This window comes from Stegodyphus dumicola, chromosome 1 (genome assembly GCF_044657685.1).
Source record: "Stegodyphus dumicola isolate Sdum_Otavi_A_Nest chromosome 1, ASM4465768v1".
In the NCBI taxonomy this organism is placed as follows: Eukaryota; Metazoa; Arthropoda; class Arachnida; order Araneae; family Eresidae; genus Stegodyphus; species Stegodyphus dumicola.
Genome location: NC_140768.1, coordinates 283763236 through 283787060, shown reverse-complemented (window position 1 = coordinate 283787060; position 23825 = coordinate 283763236). Strand labels below are relative to the sequence as shown.

At 35.0% G+C, this 23825-nt stretch overlaps 1 protein-coding gene and 1 non-coding gene across 3 annotated transcripts in view; both read left to right on the top strand.

The window, feature by feature from the left end:
* LOC118197998 (cAMP-dependent protein kinase catalytic subunit 3-like) overlaps positions 1-23825 on the top strand; it is a 191766-nt gene that overhangs the window by 113336 nt on the left and 54605 nt on the right. For both annotated transcript variants that reach the window (XM_035369582.2, XM_035369581.2), the window contains exons 2-3: positions 13796-13964; positions 18183-18446. In XM_035369582.2, coding sequence (XP_035225473.1) covers positions 13796-13964; positions 18183-18446 — 433 coding nt within the window. The remainder of the gene's footprint in view (positions 1-13795; positions 13965-18182; positions 18447-23825) is intronic.
* Positions 3144-3216, top strand: TRNAR-UCU (transfer RNA arginine (anticodon UCU)). Its single transcript has one exon. It is a non-coding gene; the product is annotated as a tRNA-Arg (tRNA).

Below are 23825 nucleotides of genomic sequence, written 5' to 3'. Positions count from 1 at the left end.
TCTCCTTAAACAAATATTCCTCCTATGATTTGCATATTAAACTAAAATCCTATTTAGTTTATGCATATTAATGCATATTAAACTATCTCCTATGATTTGCATATTAAACTATAAATCACAAAAGGTGAAATGTCTCTTTACAAAAAATGAGAAAAAATATTTTTGAGAGGTATGAAAATTTAGCTTTAAAGGTGACTCGCAATTAAATTAGACTATAATTGATGTACATGGTTCAGTTATTCCATCATAATTGTCTAGTCTTAAAACCCACGCTGTTTCTAAAATATTTGTTGTTAAAGCAAAACCAGGCGTTTTTAAAATAATCAAAGAATACATACACATTTTAATTCAGTCGTATCTGAATTCGGAAATTACATTAAGAGAATTTTCATCGTTGCCAATCTCTAATGTTAGAATGAAAGAAGCTTCAAAAACTTGAAAAAAAAAAAAAAAAAAAAGAGAGAAAAAAAAAATTAAAGAATTATGCGAAACTTTTCAAACATCACTGCATAGAACATACATAATCAAACATATCTTTTAAAAAAATTATTGTTTACTTTATTTCATTAAGAGTAAGAAAAATTAATTTACCAAAAAAATTCGATATTAATATAATACTTTTAATAGCAATTGTAGTATATTATTTATATCCGTTCAAACAAAAAAATATATTTTCAAAAGCAAATGAATATTTTCTTTTTATCGAAAATATATTTTAACTTTTTTATTTAAAAATTTTAAATTATTACATATATTAATTTTCTAAACACAGTTCTAAAGTAATAATTTTAAAATATTCTTATGCTGTCGTATGATTTTGTATAGCTACCTACTCTGAACATACTCGTATATGTAAATAAACACAGTTAATTTTGAATGTACACCTTAAGCAAAAAAATTTGGGATAGTTCTATATTTCCTGTTTTACTGAGCCAATTGACGAAATTTAACTTGCGCTTCTCATGTCTCGAAAGCGTCTAATATAAAATTATATTACATTTATATAAATTGCATTGTTCTAACGTAGGTATATAGACAAAAAATTGACTTTTTATGAAATGGCATAACTATTTTTTCCATACTTCGATTCTATGCCTCAAATTATGCCTAAATGTAAAATTTTATAAAATTTGATGAGAAACTTAAAATTTGTCTCGGCGTACTTTTTTCAGTTTGCGAACAGAATAATACGCTTGGAGAAATTCTTAATTTATGGTAACCAATTTTCGTTTTACTGTGCAATGAGCGGAATAAAAGGTGCATCATTCATTTTTTCAAAAAATTTTAACAAAGTGCGTAAACCATATTTGGCGTTATTATCGCTTATAACCAATGTGCCAAATTTCAAAACGCACCAATATATAAATTCACGTAAACCTTCGGACATTTTGAATAAAAAAAGTCTTAATTTTTTGCAGGTGCGCCTAGAAATGCGTCTACTTTAAAATGATGGCAAACATTTTATAGTTTGTAATTCAAAATTTGTTTTGAAAAACTTATATAAAAATTACTAAAATATATAAATTTTAAAAACTAATCAGAAAACAACTGCGAATTTTGTTTGGATTGAACCTAAATTCTGAACTGTGCAAGAAGCAATCTTGTAACTTTAATAAAAAGGATATATTAATAAATACAACATTTAATTAACAGTAAGGTGCTAAAATTTTGAAAGTTTTTTTTTTTTTCTTTTAACTACTTGTGCGATATTTACGGCATTTAGGCATAATTTGAGTCATAGAATCGAAACATAGGAAAAAAATCAATGTGTAATTTCATAAAAAGTCCGATTTTGTGCCCAAATACCTATGTAAGAACAATTTGCTATATATATAAATCTAACCTATATCCTGAGTCGCGCTTTCGAGTCATGAAAAACGCAAATTAAATTTCGTCAATCGGCCCAGGAGATATAGAACTTAAACAACAGAAAACATAGAAAATGTTAATGAATACAAAAATTTGAATAAAAGTTTTATTTAGTTCTTTTTATTGTAATATATTTACAAGTTGTATTGTCATAAGCTATAACTAAATACTTACATAAATAAAATTCAGACTGCATTCCTCTTGCAGCTATGAAATTTCCTCTGGGAGAACCTAGTATAACGCCTTAGAGGAGATTAATATTCGATACATAATAACTACTATTCCAAATTATAAAAGCTAAATCTTTATTTTCAACGTGAAATTATAAATCAACTCAAAAAGAAATTTACAATTTGAAAGACATCCATATTTGTTTAAGCATTCTTTTCCAAGTGTAAAATGATACAATTAGAAAAGTATCAAATTATCAAAAAGTACACTACCTTTTTTTCTGGGGGGGGGGGGAATTATCAACTGAATCATTTAAAAAAATATGTAGGAGGGTTACAATCTTTTTGTTATTACAAAATTTTATCATTATTAATAAGATTTAATTTTTGATGCTGACTAATGTACACAAGAAGTAGAGTTAAAAAAATTTTTAATCGAACATATTTGTATGGTATTAGAAATGCTTTATTACTATTATTATTAGCAGAAGTAATAGTAAGTATAAAATATTAATTCCAAAATTACATGAAGGAATCCATATAAAAGCTATTTTTTAAATGATTCATTTAGTTAGGATAATGAGTAATGCACTTTTACAATGAAAAAGAGAAGTGGAAGATCTTAGAGATGCACATGTAGAAGTGATGAATAATAATGCAAAATACAATATCCATTCCTTTTGCTTAACTTTCGCGAAAACACAGATTGATGCTAGCTTTAAAAAACTATACAAACTTAGTTTTTTTAGCTCTAGCAATTATAAATAGAAGAAGAAATAAAAATACACAAAATGGTAATAGTAACAATACTAATAACCGCATTTTTTTTCTCCACTCATTACAGTTACTGCCTTCGAATTACGCATTTAGAACGATTCTAATCTTTAGTCTCTGTTTTCTGAATAATTAACTGACATGTCAAGTCTTAATCAAAATTCGTTCTTAATGTTTCGATTAACTTTGCTTGGACATTTGAAAGGTAAGGTTTATGTTGTAAGTTTTATGTTGTGAAATTAACTGAGCTAGAAACGATAAGGCACTTTCAAATTTAGAATGAAATGCAACACGAAAAAATGTTTTTATTTCTTTATTAATGCTGAGCAAGTCCCTGTAGCGCAGTGGATAGCGCGTTGGACTTCTAATCCAAAGGTCCTGGGTTCGAATCCCGGCAGGGATGTGGATTAGTGAGTGCAACATATGGCATGTACTCTTTTGCCTAGCCTTAATAATATAGGCACTGTTTTTGTGATGAGAGTGCAGTATATTTCGTTTAATTGGAATGCATTGAAAATATTTATTTGATAACATTATAAAATTTTCCCTATTAAGCGACCGTTATTGAAAATTAATTTTCTAAATTATGAAAGGCCATGAAACAAATTATTTACATTTTTTATTTTATGAATCAAATAACGTTTGATAAATTATTTACTGATAATATTAACTAATTCAAATTTTATCAGTACATAACTGGAAATATTGTTAGCACATACCAATTTTAGGGACAGTGACGATAAAGATGCTAATCACATTCTTCAATCTATTATATTAGCAGAGGAAAATACCTCAGACCCACTTTAAAACACCTGTCTGTATCTTGGCCACCACGTTTTTGCAGAAATTTTAAAGACTAAAGAGACAGTTTCTGCTTTTCGGAATTTGATTCTCAATTTAAAAAATTGAGTTTTTAAATTTTTAAACATTTTTTCATATATATATTTTTTTCTTTTGCAGTATTTAGTAATTTCTATGAATTTACTTTGTTCGAACTTTCTTGTGTAAGCCTCGTGCTATACTTAATAGTGTGAACCATGAAGAGATAGAATCAGAGTTATAAAAAAAATTTTAATTTTTAAAAAAAGTTTAAAATTTCTTTTATTTTTAAATTCCTACCATTAGCTCACATTCTCCCTATATCTTGTTCAAATTTTCAATAGTTAATAAAATACGTTTTATTCATCCACTCAAGTTCAAATACGTTTTTTAAACTTGTCGTGGATGACACTTGATGTTAATACAGTTTTAATGTTAATGAAAAGTAACTAAATTAAAATTTTTCTTTGTTGACTTAAGTAGGAATTGTCCTTAATTTTTTTTATATTACTTCTTTGTTTTTAGTACGACTTAAATATTGTAATCGCCAAAAATTTCGAATATCATGTCAAAGACCATATCCATTTTGACCGCTTTCGAATCCATTAGAACGATGTTTTTGCGTGACATCTGTACGAACGAACAGCATAAAGGTCTCTTTTTTCCAAAACAGATTATGAAATGTATTTAAAATGGATTTTGAAGAAACTTTTTTCGTGTCGTCCGTCCATACGTATGTAGATATGTATCTCGCATATAACTCAAAAATGAGTACCCTCAGAACGTTAAAATTTTGTATATGAGACAGCTATAACATACAGTTGCACACCTGTCTTTTTGGCTGTAATCGGTCGCACCAAGAGTGCATATGTATGTATATATACAGGGTGATTATAATTAAAGTTTAAGTTTCAAAACGCTATAAAAAAAGAACCACTGATGAAAATGATGTGAAATTTGAAAGGAATGTTATTGAAGAAGGCGGAAAGCGTATGGCAGAAGAAAAAATTTAGTTTCAAAAGTTAGCAACAGATGGCGCTGCAAGCGGAAGAAGACGTAAATTAAAATGTTAGTTAAATTTCAGTGTTATAAAGCTGCCAGGTACCAGGCAGTTCCTCATTTCGAGTCTCTGACTTCGCCATGGGTGTTTCACTGCAGGACCGCGCTCTGCTGGTAAAGCTGTATTGCAAGAATGATGATTGTGCAAGAGTAGCTCTGCAAAAATTCAGGACACTGAAGGGTATGAAAGAAGGCGTTGGTCCAATGAGTGTCGTAGGTCTAAAGAAAATGATGCAAAAATTCGAAACGACAGGTTCGTTTTATGTGCAATCTGGTAGAGGGAGAAAATGAGTGCATTCGACGGTAGTTGAAGAAGTGGCCACAGCATTACAGGAGGCGTCGGCCGGTGGTGTGCAACCGTGCAGTGCACGAGGAATTGCCCGAACATTGGACAGGCCTACGAGCACGGTGCTGAAAATTGTATGAAACATCCTGCTATGCTATCCGTACAAAATTGGTCATGTGCAGGAGTTGCTTCCGTCTGACCTGACAGCTAGGAAGACGTTTGCGTTAGAATTCCTAGATCGCATGGAAGTGGATAATGAATGGCCGTGGAAAATTTTGTGGACAGATGAAGTCCATTTCCATCTGACAGGACACGTGAATACCCAGAATTGTCGAATATGGGCAACAGATAATCCACTGGCAACGCTCCCCGTACCACTTCATCCTGAAAAGGTCACGGTATGGTGTGGCTTTACGGCATCATTCATCCTACAACCATATTTTTTTGAGCAGACGGGTGCTTCCGGTCCTGTTACCGCAACCGTCACTGGTCAGAGATATGCGTCTCTTTTGCACAGCCACGTGATTCCAGCTCTGCAACAGCGTGGATGTGTGGATGAAATCATTTTTATGCAAGATGGCGCTCCTCCACACATTGCACATCCCGTGAAGCAGCTGCTGAGGCGCCATTTCGGAAATGCTCGAATTATCAGCCGTCATTTCCCTACAGCCTGGCCTTCCCGATCGCCTGATCTTACTCCGTGTGATTTCTGGCTGTGGGGATATCTGAAGGATGTTGTGTTCCGTGCTCCAATTGCAAATTTAGCGGAATTAAAGGCACGCATTTCGCAACACATTCTGAACATCACCCCGGAGACACTGCGATCCGTTGTGGAACATGCTGTTTGTCGATTTCAACTTGTTGCACACAACGGTGGACACCATATTGAACATGTTTTGCGCCAGTCTCGCGACAGTTCCGAACTTCTTTGATGAATGGTTCTTATGCTGTATGTCGGGGCAAAACTCTTGAAACCGATTTGTCCCTTTCGATGTGATATGTACAGTCATGCAAATAAAATTATTCAACAATTGTAATTTTTCAATGCGTTTTAATGTGTAACTTCCACCTTAGCCATTGTTTTACGAATCATTTCTCGTTTCTCGTCGTGATTCTGCCGCTTACAGCGCCATCTGTTGCTAACTTTTGAAAATAATTTTTTTCTTCTGCCATACGCTTTCCGCCTTCTTCAATAACATTCCTTTCAAATTTCACATCATTTTCATCAGTGGTTCTTTTTTTATAGCGTTTTAAAACTTAAACTTTAATTATAATCACCCTGTATATACCACGCTGTTACCCGGCTCAATTAACCTCAGGTTTTTATGTTGGTAAATTGTGCATGTTTTGTTTTAAGAGTCATTGAATTACGTTGTTCTGTTCTTATGTTCCGGTTAAGGTTTGTATGCCTTTAGTTAACCTATTTGCAATAGTTCTGGAATTATCAACAATTGAAAAACTGTTAAAATGCTACTAAGCCTAACGAAGCCGCCATTTGTTTACATTTGAAACTCAATATATAACAAAATGTGTTGCAAAATAATACACACACATTGGTCAATGAATTACAAACGCAAGATCAATATTTTATTAGACCACCTTTTGCACGGATAATTGCTCTGATTCGTTTGGGCATCGCGTCTACGTGCTTCTGGAGTGCATTTACTTCCGAGAATACCTCGCATTGGCTATGTCGCTTTTTAGATCTTGTGAATTAGATGGAAGAGGAGAGCGCCGTCGGATGCGTCTTTCCGCCATATCCTACATTTTTTATGGGGTTAAGATCCGGGCTATGCGGTGGCGAGGGAAGGTGTTGGAAGACAGACTGATGTTCAGCCAACCAATTTTGAACACTTCTGGCACGATGTATATTTGCATTATCATCCATGAAAGTACACGTCGCCATCAGGTTAAAAATGCAACATTTCAAAGTACACTTGATCTTCCTACGTATCGCATAGCTGTTTGTTTACCCTTGAAGAACAGCAGGGCTCCACTTGCATGCCAGCAGAATATGCCCCATATCATGATACTCCCACTATACCATTTCAGAGTGCGTATAAGGCAAGATAGATTAATGGCTTCATGGGGTTCTCGCCAAACTCGTCTTCCATCAGTGCAAAATAAGGTGTGACTTATTTTGTCATCTCCACATTACTTGTTTCATTCATCCGACCACATTACTTGTTTCCAATTCTCAGTTCCCCACTGTTTTCTTTCCCGACACCAATGGAAACGAATTCTTGCGTATCGAGCAGAAATGAGTACTTTTCTCACGGGCGTCCGACCATGCATTCCTACCCTCTGCAATTGTCTTCGCAAGGTTCGAGTTAAAATCTGTTTGGAAGAGCCTTGGTTGACGATCTGTGTCAGTTGAAGCACGATAGAGTTCTTGTTCTGCCGTACAATTCGGAGACGACGCCGATCACTCCCTTGGAAAACTGTGCTCGAACCGCATTACGTCTTCTAGAGAAGGACTGTGGGCTCTAATTCCAACTTTTGAAAAACCTTTCAAATGATTGCTTTTGCTGTCTTCGAAATTGAGGCCCCTGCTAAACGGGTACCAACAATAAGCCCTTTTTCAAATGGTGAAAGATCTGTTGTTTTTCCCATTTTACTCATTCATCGTGAAAAGCACTCTTGTACCTTACTTATACTAGCATTCTAACCACGTATAACCCACGACATAAGAAAAATTTACATACTTCATCCCTAGCACGTATTCAAATGAAAATCTCAAAGGTTTCCAATTCATTGGCCAGTGTGTGTGTGTATTAAAAATTACGGATAAATTAAATTATTCTCTTTCTTACTCTGATGGATAATGCACCTTCTTACACTTCTGCAATATACGAATAAAAGATCTTCTGTACCGATGATCATCCATAACGCGCTTCCGCGTTTCCGAATTTTTCTTTAAATGGTATTGTTTTTATCGCTTCGAAATAATTACTCCTCTATGAGGTGTTAATACGAATTTTAAACAAATATATAGTTATTTTGACAGTGCTGAATTTGTTACATTAATAAGCAAAAGCATAGAGTTCAGCAACTTAGGCATATCACTTTAAAAAGTCAACTTATATTTAAAATTTGCTCTCTCTATCCCCATAAATTAAATATCGATGACAGCTATCAGGAATGGAAATTTTGCAGGATACGTGGATGATCAATGCTATCTTAGCTTGGTTTAACGTAAAAAATGCAAGAACTGGATTGGATTAATCAGTAATGGTAAATTACAATAAAACTATTTACCTTAGAGGAGATTTGCTTTCACGGAAGGTTTTCTAAGAGGAACTGGATCATATTAACTTTAGGCATGAAAAAAAAAAAAAAAAAAAAAAAAAGCACCCCTGTAGCTTGCCTGTTTGCCAGAATGTGAACCTCTCTCGAACTTCTAGTAGACCTTACCATCTCAGCTGTTGGTTGGTACGAAAAAAAAAAAAAAAAAAAAAGAAAGAAAGAAAGTTTTCAGATTTTATATTACGCTCAAAGGGACCTTTTTTCCCCTTTACACACACATACATGTTTCTACAATATTTAGGCTAATGTCCCTTTGGGGAAAAATAAAATTAGATGCAGCATATCTTTAGAAATTCCGATAGACAGTCTCGCAAGCGCGCGAAAATGTTTTCTTCTTTCTTCGTGTTGTCAAATCGTTGTCAGTCCTTTCAAATCATTGAGTTTGCTAATTAAAATTTCGTTAAAGTTTTTCAAAAGATGAAATAGACAATAAAACCAATTCCAAATTTGGGCTCCAGATGCTCATATTCAGGTGGAGGATTACATTATTCAAAATTTGGCGGCTCTAGACGCCGTTGTTTTTTCACAGTGAGGGAAACATGAAAACATTCATGCAGATTCTTCATTATTTAATTTCTTCAAATATAATACACGGCGATAATATTTGGTGACAACAATTTGAAAATTGATACTATGCTTTTAGTGATATAACGCATGCCGTTCCAAGACTAATAGCCTATCTGGGCTGATAATTAAAAACAATATTAAAAATACAAATTAAAAAAAATCTGAAAGCTTTCATATTTTACATTACGCCCAAAGAAACATTGTGTGTTACCTTTTTATTTATTAAAAGTTCTTGGCACTTAAACCATAAAATTCAATTCAAAAACAATATTCGCAAAATAATTTTAAAATGAGCATATCTTTAGAATTTCCGATACACAGTCTCCCGCGCTGGAGATAAAAATGTTTTCTTTTTCGTACAGTGTTGCCATTGAAATCGTTGAGTTCGTTAATCAAAAATTCGTTAAAGTTTTACAAAATATGAAATCTGTAATAAAAGAAATTGCAAATTAGGGTTTTCAGATGCCCATATTCGCAGGAGGATTACGTTATTCAAAATTGTCTCTAGGTACCGTGATTTTATCACAATGCGAGAAACATGCATGCATTTATGCAGCTTCTTTATTTCTTTACTTTCTTTAAATATAACACAGGACGATAATATTGGTGGCAACAATTTGAAAAAAAAAAGTTATAGTAAATTAACGCAAAATGCCAAAACGAAATTAATAGCCCTTCTGGGCTAACGCCCTTTGCGCTAAAAATGAATTAATTAATATATTGCAATAAAAACACTAGAATTTGTATCGCGTAAATTGTATATATAGAAATAAATGCAATTATATTTACAATCGTCTGCTTCAAGTACATTAAACAACAATTATACGATAGCATCCACATATGTGCAGCATTTACTTCTGAAATTACAGTCGACAATATTTCGCCATTATTTGATTTTGGTTTGAAAGTGCTCAAATTCAGCAATTAGCTGCAACCCGACAGTTGTGTCATATACTTCAACCAGTGAATTCTCATTAATTACATAATGCTCTTACTTCACTATTCGCCTCATAGTTAGAAACAGCAGAGAAGCGTGAATTTTATGCAAATCCGTGTACCGGGGAGCCATCAAATTAAACTGAAACAGTTTTCGAAAGATGTAAAAGGTAACCATTTGCTTGGAATCCCGCGGTGTGTCACAACGCGCCAGGCCTGCTAAATAGAATACCTTAACCATCTGTTCGCATTATAGACAGGTTCATTGATTGCTACTTAGTACTTTGACGTTTGCGTAGTATGTATTCCGATGATGATGATAATGTTTCTTACTGTTGGAGATAATGCGATCTTTTTATTCACGTATGACCAAAAACTGGGATGATTTAAAAAAAAAATTCAGATTTTAACGAAAACCAAAGTTATCTATTCCATATAAAATATTTCAAATTAAAAAGGTAATATATTAAAATTTTAAAATATAAACTCATATAATATTACAGTTAATGCACAAGTTAAAAGAAATTAATAGTGATGCTAATAAAACATTTTTTAAATCTTTGTCTATGAACCTGTGGCAGATTTTGCTAATCCCATAATGTGTTTAATTTAATCTAGTATATCTTTCTGCGTTTGAAAACATTGCTATAGAATATTTTTATCCTTATATGAGGTATTTCTCCCATCTTCTTAGCATGCCTTCGTGGTGTAGTGGTCAGCACACTCGGCGCGTATTCGAGAGGTCCGTGGTTCGAGTTCCGGCGAGGGCATTGCTCATTTTTCATCTCGCTTGCCTCAAAATAACCTAATTTCCCTACAAGATCATAAATAAATAACTAACACGAATACTCCCTTATCATATCATTCTAATTTTATGTTTAATGTTTGTTAAAGGCCTCTTCATCCTAACAGCCTTAGAGTACTACTGTTTCTATACTTTACTGGTAAATTTTATTAGCTCTTTAATGTTCTTAAATTGCTTTTAGAACAGACTGTTATAGGATATTAATATTATAAGAGCAATTAGTAATACCATGTCATATTTTTGTGATTTTGTAACGCTATACTTAATCTTAGACTGAGAAAAGGCCCATTCATCATAACGACCTGCGAACTTCAAAATATCATGCAATAATCGCCGTTATTAAAATAAGATTAGCACCATTATGAATATTAAATTACTTATACTGGAACATCATTTCTGTTTTGCAACTAAAGATGAAACTTAAACCTTGCGGTAGTCGATACTTGTTGACACCAACTTTTAATAAACTGGTCACCTATGTTGAGCGATGCAGAAATATCAAAATCTATCAACAATACATAATGGTAGCTAGATGAGTTTTGAATACCGCTCCACCGGTATAGTGGTTAGCGTCTCTGACTGCCGTGCCGAAGGGCCAGGTTTCGTACCTCGGAGAAGGCATGGATGTTTGTAAATGTATAGTGTCAGTGCGGCATGGTCGCACTCTAAATATGCGGCGAGTCCTCTCGTGTGGTTTGGTGGATCTCCCCCCCCTCGAGATGCTCTCCGTCAAATTTGGGGGCGGAATTGAGCTAAATCCCACTGTCACCTGTATGGTGCTTGACGATAGGCGTAATCTGCAACACAATACGCGAAATAAACAGCAATCCTTTAATGTGCAACACAATATGCGAAATAAACAATAATAAATAAGTGAAGTAGTCCCAGATTCAAAATTGCATAAATTACGGAGTAAATGAGCATAATTATTGCAGTATTAAGTGCACAAAGTAAATAAATAAAAAACTTTAAAAAGGAAAAAGAATCTGAAAGCTTTCAGATTTTATACGTATTACGCTCAAAGGAGCGTTTTTAGCGTTTTCTGTGTTACCTTTATTTATTAAATATCACGTTATTTGCACAAACAACATAAAATTCAATTCAACGGCAATATCATGAAATATTTAAATATATGTTTGTTATCTGTTTGTTGTATCTATATCTGGCACATCAGTATCGAGCTGTTGCTAACGACAAGCGTAATCTTACGCTCCTTGCCACGAGGAATTTCGTGGGCTCAGGCTGACTACGTCAGAGAAGTGAGCATTAAGTAAGAACATAACAACAACAGATGAAGCTTCGTCTAATCACTTACAGAAGAAGTTTACCTACTACCCAAGACTACAGAAGATTTTACGCAGTCTCCCAGAAAATCTCGCCTTCATTTTCCAAAAAGCAACCATCTGGATCGGAGAGCAAACAGTTACTATGGCAATGGTGAGAAAGCTTCACAGCAATATAAAAGTGCCTGTACTTTTATTCATGTCGCAAAAGTTAGAAATCTGCGTAAGGATGCCGAAGTATAAACATGAATTTACCCATAGGGAAACATAGGTCTCTAACTCAGTCTTAAAAAGCAGCCTTCACAAAAGTTCAGTCACCTCTCTGCCAGGGCACTACTATGAAAATAAAATATTAGTTCGCTGCTCTGAGAGCCAAAGGAATTGAAAATCCTACTTTCATTGTAGCGCCTTGGCATAAAAGTGCCGCCAACGTAATTTTCACAAGTTCACAAGCCCTTTTCACAAGTTAGAAACTGATCTTCATAAGAATACAGGCCTCTAAATATGCGGGGACACTCTTGAGAAATTTAATGTATTTTCGAACAACAACATAAAGGTGTCGGACATTTTATGACAAGATAATTAGGGTTCCCCGTCCAGGGATGTTCTTCACGCACAGATTTTCGAGAAGTGGTTAATTTCCCACTCGCATTTAAATTGAGTGTGCTTTACTTATGCGTAATCTTCTGATCTGGGTTACTATTTATGATGGGAATTACAAGGAAGCTTGGGCAGTATTTAATTCATACCTAACTGTTACTAGAGCTTAAGATAAATGTCGTACTTTAATACAAATTACTGCATTTTCTCCCTTTATTATCTCTTATAGAGACTCGCAAGAAGTGTTCTGTGTGTTAATTTATTTCATATATTTTAGTGACGAAATTTAAGAAACTTGAGTTTAAGGAAATACCGTGAACCCATACGGAAATACCGTATGGGATAAAAGTACGTCATAGATTTATTTTTTAAAAAAGCTGGTGATTTTTGTTTGGGACAGTGACTCACACAACTCTAAAAACTCCATTGCAAAATCAGACAGTTACTATGCCTGTTTCAACAATTCATTTAACTTCCTATAAATAAGCTGTCCAATCGGGAAAGTGGTTAGTGAATCTGATTTCAGTCCGAATCCCGAAAAAAGCATGTAATTGAAATTTTCTGTCCTTTCTGAAGGGACTGTCCCTTTATAGAAGGTAAAGGTAGCGGCCTATTAGGTACCTCCATAACGAAATTATCACCGCTTCTGGCCTTAGCATTGGCCAAAGCCTAAACTGGCTAATGCTCGCAATTTAAAAACAAACTTTTTGTAAATAAAAATCTTCGTTGTCACTACTTTCAGCTTGTGTTACAAAATCATCGACTTCTCGATTAATTCTTTGACTTCTTATTCTTCCGTATCTGAAAATCCTTCGCCATCATTCGCTTTTGTAATTTATACGATTTCTGTGGCTTCATTTTCAGTCGGGTGAAATCCTTTAAAATTGTTTGGTAACTTTGGCCAGAGCTGATGATACCAAGAATTTAGTGTTGATGAATGAACTCTGAACTGCTTATAAATAAATTTCTACCTTTGGACAAGCTAAATAAAACAATTAAAATAATGCATACAAGGGAAATCGCATTCCGCAAATTCACGTTCGACATGGGTTTTCTGTACGCTCATAAAACTAAAATTGTTATTATAATTAAAAAATTACAAATAAATTTTGGAAAATGCTTGCAAAAATGATTTTACCTCATATTTAGCACTATAATTCAGTTCATACTAGTAAATTATTTTGGAATAGAATTCACTTTGTAAATATCTCTTCTAGTAGTCAACAATTTCTCAAGTTTATTCTGTAATGTAAACAGTATAAGTATTTGTCCTGTATTAAATTTTTAGTAAATGGTTACGATTATGATTTTGCTTTTTCAGGTACAGGTACATTCGGCCGTGTAGTCCTATGCCGCCGGAAGAAAGACGGACGGTACTATGCAATGAAAATCCTCGAGATCGCAGATGTCATCCGGTTGAAGCAGGTAGACCACGTTAAGAACGAAAAGGCCCTTCTAGTCCAAGTCCAGCATCCTTTTATCATCGAATTGTAAGTAAAGGTTCTCAACTTATTATAAATAAAACAGCAACAACTTTTCCCAGGTTAAACATAGTTTTCTTTCATCAACTTGAAAAGGGCAGATTTAAGACTGCGGTAATATACTAGTTGATGCATTTTTTCAAGTCTATCCGAGGAGTCCTTGGGGAAAGACCTTGATAATTTTAAATGAAAGTTAAGGGTGTTTTCTCCTTAAAAAATTCTAAATTCTCGAAAAATATTAATGTCGCATTGAATTCTGCAAACAAATATAATGCTATTATTTTCTTGAACAACAAATGTCTCCATCCGAACACTGTAGCCGTTATAGATTGTATTCTTGTTAATGTTTTCAAGTGGTAATGTTTTTCTTGAATTAAGTTTGCTAATCCGCATAACTTTATGTAAGATTCATGACCGAAACCTGGTAACATTTAAACTTAGATATCAGAAATTAATGATTTCATAAGCTTCTGCCTCTACTGTTGATTGTGAAATGGAAGACAAAATGATAATCTAATTGCTGCAGTATCTTCAACATCCGGTAGAGAAGGAATTTTTCGAAAAGATAAATTCTTCTGATTTATTATTTTGCGAGGAGTCAGTTTTGAACACTGTCATGTTCTGCGACGCGTCTTTGACTGTTTCTTATAAGAGCATCGTTCATCGTCATGGCGACATTTCCACGTTAGATTATCATTATTCTTATGAAAGCATCATGCTGACGATAATTCATATTTAGATAATGTTCTCACAAACAAAGCGTAGTTTCATCCTAGTGGCTACTCTTAGCAAAAATTATGGAACATGGAGTTCTGGAAATCTATATGTGTTTATACAGTATCCTTTGTATCTTGCGAAAATCGTTGGCTAGTTGTCCATGCCAAGACTACGAATAATTTGCCCTCTTCCCTTTTCTCTAAAAACCATGGACTTTAAGACTGGAAAGCTTTATGTCGACGGTTTTGTTGCCATAAAGCTTTGTGGTTGAAGGCATAAAAGTCATTAAGTCCATTCACACTTGTTTAACAAGGTTTAAGTCGTAAACAGTAAAGACCATTTTAGTTTTAGACCTTTAAATCTGGTTCTTCATTAGACAATTCTCCCTTCAACTTACATCTAATTTTAGTACATACTGCTTCATTTGAATTAAAATTTGAACTTGCAGTCATTAATGGCCGGATAATACCTAAGCTAATCAAAACCTTCTAACGCTATATAATTATCCATATCATTTGTCCTTTTGCCCGAAAAACGAATACATGAAATGCCCACTTAGCAATATGAAACACGCGAGCTTTCCATTAAATCTTCTACATGTTGACATTATTAATAGCTAATGGCATAATTCGGGTATTACACCATTTCAGGAGAAAATTAAGAATTACGCATTCGCTTATTGCAAAATTTACAAACTGAAATCATCTGTTTTGAAAAGGTTGACTTCTCCAGTGGATGTGTATTTTGCTGTTATACAGGTAAAGACAAGAAATATATGCCAGAAAATGTGAAGTCATGTGCCCACATCCCACATTATATGCCTTTTATGACACGCTTTTGTTTTATGATCCTTTATGTACGTAATGTTTCTGCCAGACTGAAAATTATTTTGTGTCTAAAATAAATAGAATGTTTGTTTCTAGGTGGCCTTCACTTGTCCAGGTTTGTGGTAATGAGACAGCAGATGGACTGGCCAGGGAGGGCAGCCTTAAGGATTCTCCTGATGATGGCCGTCTTTCTTTCTCGGAAAGTACTTCGCGAGTCAAGTTAGAAATCACCTCCTCTTTGAGTAAGGACCCCACGCATGAGTGGTACATTGGTAATAGCCCTGACGCTGCTTTACAGAGGAAAGCAATAGATTTGAACAAACAGCTCTAGCTAGGCTACACACTGGTCATCTGCTTACTCTACTTTTAGTCTACTACTTTGGCGTTACAGTCTATCCCTTTTGCCCGAAATGAAATTTCAACTAAGCCACCCCTGCCTATATCTTATCTTGCCTGAGGAGCCAACTGATCTCCTGTCCTGGAGTTGTTCTTCGAGGTTTGAGGTCCACGGGTTCATGGACCTTGTAATGCCCATAACCCGAGAAGGAGAAGGAAAAGCCTAGCCTGCGGAATAATTAGTCCGACGGAGCCACCCCTGGCTAACACCAGGTGGTTTGTTGGACGAAAGAAATAATAACCACAACAAAAAAACAAAAAAAAAAAAAAAAAAAAAAAAAAAAAATAAGGAGAAAGGAGGAACAAGAAGACGAGTGGGGCGAAGGGAACTTTAACCCTGGTGGTCGGACGGGATGGTCCGAGCTGTGTTTGGCGGAAGGGTGTTCGCCATTTCTTTTGTTATGCAGAGATTGTTTTTCTCATCCGGCGGAGACAATGTCGGACTTACCTATTCATGCTTGTACCTATAATGTATAATAATCAAGAAGTTTACTTATTAAAGTTTATTGTTAAACAAACAAAAAAATGGGTGTCATCTATGCGTCGATCGACAGTAACATGTGTGAAGCAAATGAACCCCACGCTACGGTATAATACAATGATTCTTATCTGTCTCGTCACGACTACGACAGTCAACTACAGACCTGTTCTGATATTGCAGTCAATTTGGTGGGATAAGCCACAAACAAACAAACAGAAATAAATAAGAAATTGTAAATGAGAGAAAGAACTGTCATGATGCCATCTGTTCAATAAAACGGAAATGATTAAAAACTGATCAGATCAGTTTCCCCTTCCCCAAGTTTAGAAAGCCATGATTGAAATTAAAATGTAAACCTTATATTTGACAAAGCTCCAAGTGAAGATATCCAGTAGGATAAGGTCAAGACTTCTTACGGGCTATGAAATAAGTCTGTTTCTTCCACTTCACTGTCTGGAAATCAAAGATTCAACTCATCCTGCGCGTGATTCTGAAAGTGCTCCAACCTGCTGAAATAAGATTCGGAATTCAGCATCTTCTTTTTCCATGTACTCGATTTGAGCTAACAAAAACTTAACCATTGCCGAATGCGATTTTGCGTATATGCATTATCTCAATTGTTTCCATTTAATTTGTCCAACATGAGAATTTCAATTGTACACTTGTACACGGTACGTTGCAAAGCGTTAGCCGCGTTGCGATAATCGTCTTTGATGACTGGTGAGAAAATCCATTGATTGAAGAAATGAAGCATTGCTTAGGACAGCAAAATCTAAGCTTCTACATGCTGACCATTTGAGGAGCATGTACAGTTAATTGATAAAAAGGGCACAGGAACTGTCTGAGTTTCGAATGTATATTGACCCAAATGAAGAAAGAAGAGGATACTTTATGAGAAAGTATTGAAAACATTTGCACTTCGTACTGCAAAAATACTCCCTTAATGAGTTGCGTCAGACACTGTCCCAAGCAAAAATCACCAACTATTTAAAAAAATAACTATATCATGTACCTACTTATTTAGTAGTAATAGTTGTCTCCAAACGCTTGTCTTTGTCTTGTACACGGTGTATTCATTCTCTTTGCTTCCCTTCATGAGAAATAAGGAAACGCTGAGATACGAAATAAATGTTATTAGTTATACCTATCCAGAAGAAGAAGCAATCCACTGAATCCACCAGAATGAAATTAAATTCAATTAAATATTTCGAAGTACTGTATATTAGCTGCAAACAAACATAAACTCATAGACTGAGCGCGTGCGGAAAGTCCCCAGATAAGGATTACTCAGACAATGTAATAAAAAGCGTAGAAAGTGTATCAGTATTATGGCAAATTTATACGTGAAATGAAATGAAAATTGTTACTTCGTTATAATTTCGCTCATAAAAGTCAATTCATGCTATTTTAGATAGCTAAAACAACAGTGATTAAAATTATTAATTAATTAATTAATTCACATTTTTAGCTGTTTGCTATTAACATCGCGTTCACACTTTTAAATGTTTAGACGTTCACACGTTTAAATGTTTAGAAGTTTACACGTTTAAATGTTTAGAAGTTCACACGTATATACATTCACAGGTTTACACGTTTAGCTATCTGCGGCAACATATTCTTTCGGATTTTAATTTTAACCCGTGGAGCCCCTAGAAGAGCTATATGAAACGCAAATAATTATTAGCTATTGTATTCTAAAATTAGTTCTAAAACTAACTAAAACTGTTTTCCGTGGACCTCAACGGAATATAATTTAATGTCCATGCTTTATATCTTTTTTCTTAAATATTGTTTTTTTCCCCCTAGGTTATGGACGCATCACGACAGCAACTGCCTCTACATGTTGTTCGAATACGTTTGCGGTGGCGAATTGTTCACATACCTACGCAATGCCGGTCGCTTCTCGAGCAGCACTGCGCAGCTGTACGCAGCTGAAATAGTCCTTGCTTTGGAGTACCTTCACAAGTTGTCCATTGTGTACCGAGATCTCAAACCGGAAAACCTCCTATTGGACAGAGATGGTCATCTAAAGATCACAGATTTTGGATTCGCGAAGAAACTTCATGACAAGTACGGTTGAAAACGTTGAATGATAGAATCTACTATTACTTTAAACTGCGTAACATTTTTATTTGAAACGAATTATATTTCCTAACTTTCCCGAAGGTCTTTATTTGGCTTTTCAGTTTCTTATTTCATTTAAAAAATACTTTGCATCTCTTCCGTAATTTGTGAGTTATTGTGTTCTGTGAAGTAATTCTAACAAAAATTCAGTGTCCTTTTATATGAATATTTATTTTGATTAATGCGTAATTTGGAGTGCGTGTTTATTTTTTAGCATTTGACGTGCAATTTTTTAATTGGATTTTGAAGGTTACAGTTAACATAACGTACCAGAGAACACGGTAAGAATTGCATCTTCAAAGATGCAATGTTAGAAGTCAAAATTTTATACAAATAGAGTTGCAAAGTTTATTTCGCTTACTTTTAGTTAATTATTTTCGTACCATCTATTTCTTCCATTAGCAGTCACCGGAATGCAGTTAGATTGAATTTAAATAGCCAGACTGCTGTTTGAAATAGTCTAAGCTGTAAAGTCTAAGATGTCCACCTAGCTAACCTATGCCCTCGGTGAGTGAGTTTTTGTAACTATAACGCATAGGTTAGAATCCCTGTTTCTGAAGCGGAGTTGATTGATGAAGTTATAAGATCTGTAATTATGTAACACTAACTTACATGTTCTTTATACCCTATTAAACTCCCAAGCAAAATAACGCTCCGTCTGTGAAAATACGACAAAGTGTTATGAAGGTTTTAAATATACCATTTTATTAACGTTTGAACTTAACAGAAGCCACAATTTATACGTACAATCCAACTCCACTACTTGCAGGTGTTTAATAATATAAAACTGGAAATAAAGTCTGAAAAGGATACGTAGCCTACACAGATTTTGTTAACTAAGCTCCAACTTAAAACTTTTAACAGTGCGATTTAACTTCAGCTAGCAAAACTAGCTAGTGCCGAAATGCTAACTTGCAGGCTCAGGCGACAGAAAGTGAAGCTGCGAAAGCCGCTGCCGAAAGCTGTATATCTAAAGCATTCAACACCCTTGCCTTAAATAGTCTTAAATCATTTTCATTCTGGTGAGGTCTAACGAAAAGTAATAGTTACAGATCCAAATCATAAAAATGAATTAACATAAAGTAACAGGTGTGGCAGTGGAACGGGCAATTTTGAAACCTCCACCAGCGATATAAAAGAAATACAACATGAATTTACAATACTTGCAGTTTGTGAGGAATGTTTCTTAACAACTTGCATGACGTGCTGAGACATGTCACGGTACAAAGCGTCCACCGCTTGAAAATGATATCACGTAGGTGGCCTCCATTTTCCTTCACATGCATTCCAACCATTTTACGAAAGTTAGACATTCATCTTTGCAGGACTAGCACAGGAATTCCATTAACTTCATTTGGAGTTTGGTTCTTCAGTTCCTGGATGCTGTGTGGTAGGCCACACTCGAAGATCTCACGATGAAAGGTCAGGGGACCTTAGAGGTCAGAAAATATCCCCGTTTTTGGAGACGAGATATCCAGGAAAGATATTCTTTAGAGCATTAATGGATGTGGCCGCGTCTTGTTGGAAGAATGTGTTTGCAGTTTCAGGAAGATCGGCAAGCTGTCGCACTAAAAAATGGTTCAACGCTTGAGTATAACGTTCTGTATTCGCAGTAACAGCCTTGCTGCAGTCGTCGTAAGAAAGTAAGGCCCGATGATTCCAAATGATAATACGCCGCACCACACTACCACTTTCTGACTCTGAAGGGGCTTTTCATGTAGCATTTCAGGATTTTTATGTGACCAGTATCTTAAATTTTGCTTTTTAGGAAAGACTGAGACGTAAAATTTGGTCTCATCGCTCATGATCAGATTGTCGCACAGACCTGGGTTGTCATCCATGAGTTCCAACAATTCCCGACAAAAGCATAATCTACTTGGGAGGTCGTCCCCCATTCAGTTGTTCCACTATCTGCATTTTGTAAGAGTGGTACTGCACTCTCTTGTGCAATATTCGCCGTACACTGCGATCCGATATCTCAAGTTGCAGTGCATACAACTTGGATAGAACGCCTAGTACTTCGGCTGCAGACTTCTTCCACTCTTGCAACATTCTCTGGCGTGTGCATGCGCGTTTTGCACTTCCACCACTCTTTCTTGCGATATCACCCATTTCCTCAAAGTTCTGTAACTTGATAGCTTGCGCAGACGGGACTGGGGCATGATGTGCGAGATTGTAATGAGCATGAAATACACGCTGCGCGGCCAAGCAGCTGTTGTTGTTTTTGTAAACGCATCACGGTAAAAGCTCGTTGTTCCCCGGTCCACGATGCCATCTCGATTGAATACCGATATCAGGTTCAATGTTAAAGTTTGTTGTCCAGATAACGGCACTTGTGTTTTCTGATTTCTAACGTAACTTGCTATTTCCAGGCCTGCCAAATCTATCGTTTCACTCCCGCACCTGTTACCTTATAAAGTTCAGTTGGTTGTTTACTCTTCTGAATGCATGAGTTTGTTAAACCCTGTAAGTAACAGTGACTAGTAATTGTGAACTGCAAGTCATAGTTTTAATAAACTTCTTAGTCAAATTTTCATCTTTTATGTGTTACTCAAATTTAGTTCGTCTTCTGTTAAACATGAAGATGATAATTCCACAGATCACAAGAAGGTTAAACAGCTGTAATTAGATAGTTAATTAGAGTTAATTACAGACTAAATGACTGGAAGAAATTATTTGCTGTGGTTACGTAAAAGAAGTGTCGTTCTTTACATTTTAAGTTCTATTTGAAAGTATTTCTGATGCAATTAAATTGTCAATTAGAGTTAATCTTACACAGCGATAGATTGGAAGGAATTACTTGCTGCGGATGAATGAAAATGGCATTGTTTACATTTTAATTCCATTTGAAAGTACATCTTTAAGTATCTACATATATTAGTATCTGAAACTGATGTGACGTATTTCTGAAAATAAACCTGACACGAACAAATTAATTCCATGTTTGAATTAAGTTAAAATTCTCATGAATATTTAATTTATACGTTGTACTGTTGTAGAATCATTGGGTTAATTGGAAGCAGAAAAGATGAAAAATATGCAACCGCCTTCGCCGGGAATCAAACCACGGACCTCTGGAATACCGGCCTAGCGTGCTATCGTTACACCACGAAGGCACGCTAGGGAAGTGGGAGAAATACCTTATACTGTTATTATCATTTTTCATTAATTGGTTATTTATAATTTCAACCTTTACTATCACATCTCTTTTTCCGTATCCTCACCAGAAATGAAAATGTGTTAGACAGTATCTAATCTGAGGTTTTCGAATAATAAGACAGAGCGTGTTTCTGATTCTCGAGGCCACATTACTAGGTTTCACTAACTCTGGTAAGATTAAAATTGTTCGATTTTGCGAAACACTGTTGATTAATTTTAGCGAAACATTTATCATAACTGATCAGAAATCAATAACGCGAACAAAAAGAACAGACGCTCTTCTTTATATATATATATAGATAGATAGATAGATAGATAGATAGATTTTGTAAAACTTACAATTTTTTTATTAACAAACTGATTTGAAAGAGAGCACTGGTAACACTTCTCGAAATAAAGCAAATTTTTATCTCCAGCGTGCGAGACTGTTGCCACCCTGAAAAACTGAGGGCGAAAATTAGCCTTTTCAGAGTGTTTAGAGTTTTTAATTAAAATCTCTAATCTTGGCTTTTTTTTTTTTTTTTTTTTTTTGAAAAAAGTGGAAGTTGTCCTTTTCCGGAACTTAGAAAAGAATTGTAGAAAGTTTGGTGACGATAGCTATAGTCCTGATTGAATTAAATGCGAACAAACACACAGACTTTCTTCTTTATGTATATAGATCATGATCTTCGCACTTAAACCACATTAAATGCAATTCAACAGCAATATCACAAAATATTTAAAAAGACCATATCTTTAGAATTTCCAACAGACAGTTTCGCCCGCTGGACGAAAAAAACTGTGTTGCCATTGTTCGCTTTTGAAATCGTTGAGTTTGTTAATCAAAAATGCGTTAAAGGCTTACAAAATGTGAAACAGATAACAAAACAAGTTCCAAATTCGGGCTTGCAGGTGTCATGTTTGGGTGGAGAATTACCTTTTTCAAAATTTGATGGCTCTAGGTACCTTCGTGTTTTCACAACGCGCGAAACATATATATATATATATATATATTCATGCGGATTCTTCATTATTTAATTTCTTTAAATATACTACAGAGCTTTAATGTTTGGTGGCAACAATTTAAAAAGTGATTCGCCGTTTATAGTGAAACGCCACAAAATGCCGTTTTGAGACTAATAAATAGCCCTTCTGAGCTAACGCTCCTTTACAACCTTGTTGGCCTTGCAACCTTGTGGGCAACCTTGTTGGCCATTTCAACAATATTAAATCCTTTTCCGCATGTCCATCAGTTCAGTGAAGTAGGAGCTCATCATACAGGTATAGTTCGACCGTCTCAAGCGCAACCCTGGTTGGCATTCTGCCAAAACACATAGACTCGTCCAAAGGGGGCGGTATTACTTGCTGCGAGGTGAAAAGTCTTCTCTCTTCCGGAAAGAGCTATGTTGGAGGGAAAGAAAGTCCCCATCCTTCCACCCCATTTTGATAATAACTGGGTCCGAATGGCGCATGCGTGTTTGCGCTCATGACGGTCGAACTATAACGACGCATTTCACTGTGTCAATGAGGTGGAGTCCCGTCTTGCTCAAATATGAAATTTTCTGAATCATCTTTGATTTGAACAAATAATTAATACTGAAACATATCAAGGAACGATATATCTGTTTTAGTGTTTCCGAAGAATAGAAAAGAAATCACAAACGTTTACATGTTCTGTTCACGCTGTCCTGGTTGCTGTGCAATACATGTTTGTTTACGAAATGGCAGGAAAAAAAAATTAAGCTTTGAGATGAATCTTTTAAGTTTTATTTTAATTAATCAGTTGTCTTAACATTTTGACCTTTCATCACCTTCCACCAAAGCGCAAATTAGTTTACACTCTAAATAAATGCCAAGTGTCAAAGTTTATTATTGATTGTTATCAAAATCAGAGAGTGTTGTGAAATTCAGGTTTGTTATAGAATTTATCACAAGGAAGTCTGCACATGCGAATTAAAAAAATGTAAGATTTGTTTTTCATAAGGTGACTCATAAGGTGACCGTGAAAACATTGCCATAACTTATTATGTATCATTTGTCATAACTCATTTGTCATAACTGTAATTTTTGTAGTAATATCAAATTTCTGATTATAAAATCATGTTCATATACCATTCTTCCTAACAATATTGAATGTTCAGTTCTGAGTGTTTTTTTCCGGCATGTTATTCTTGCTTGCAAGAATGA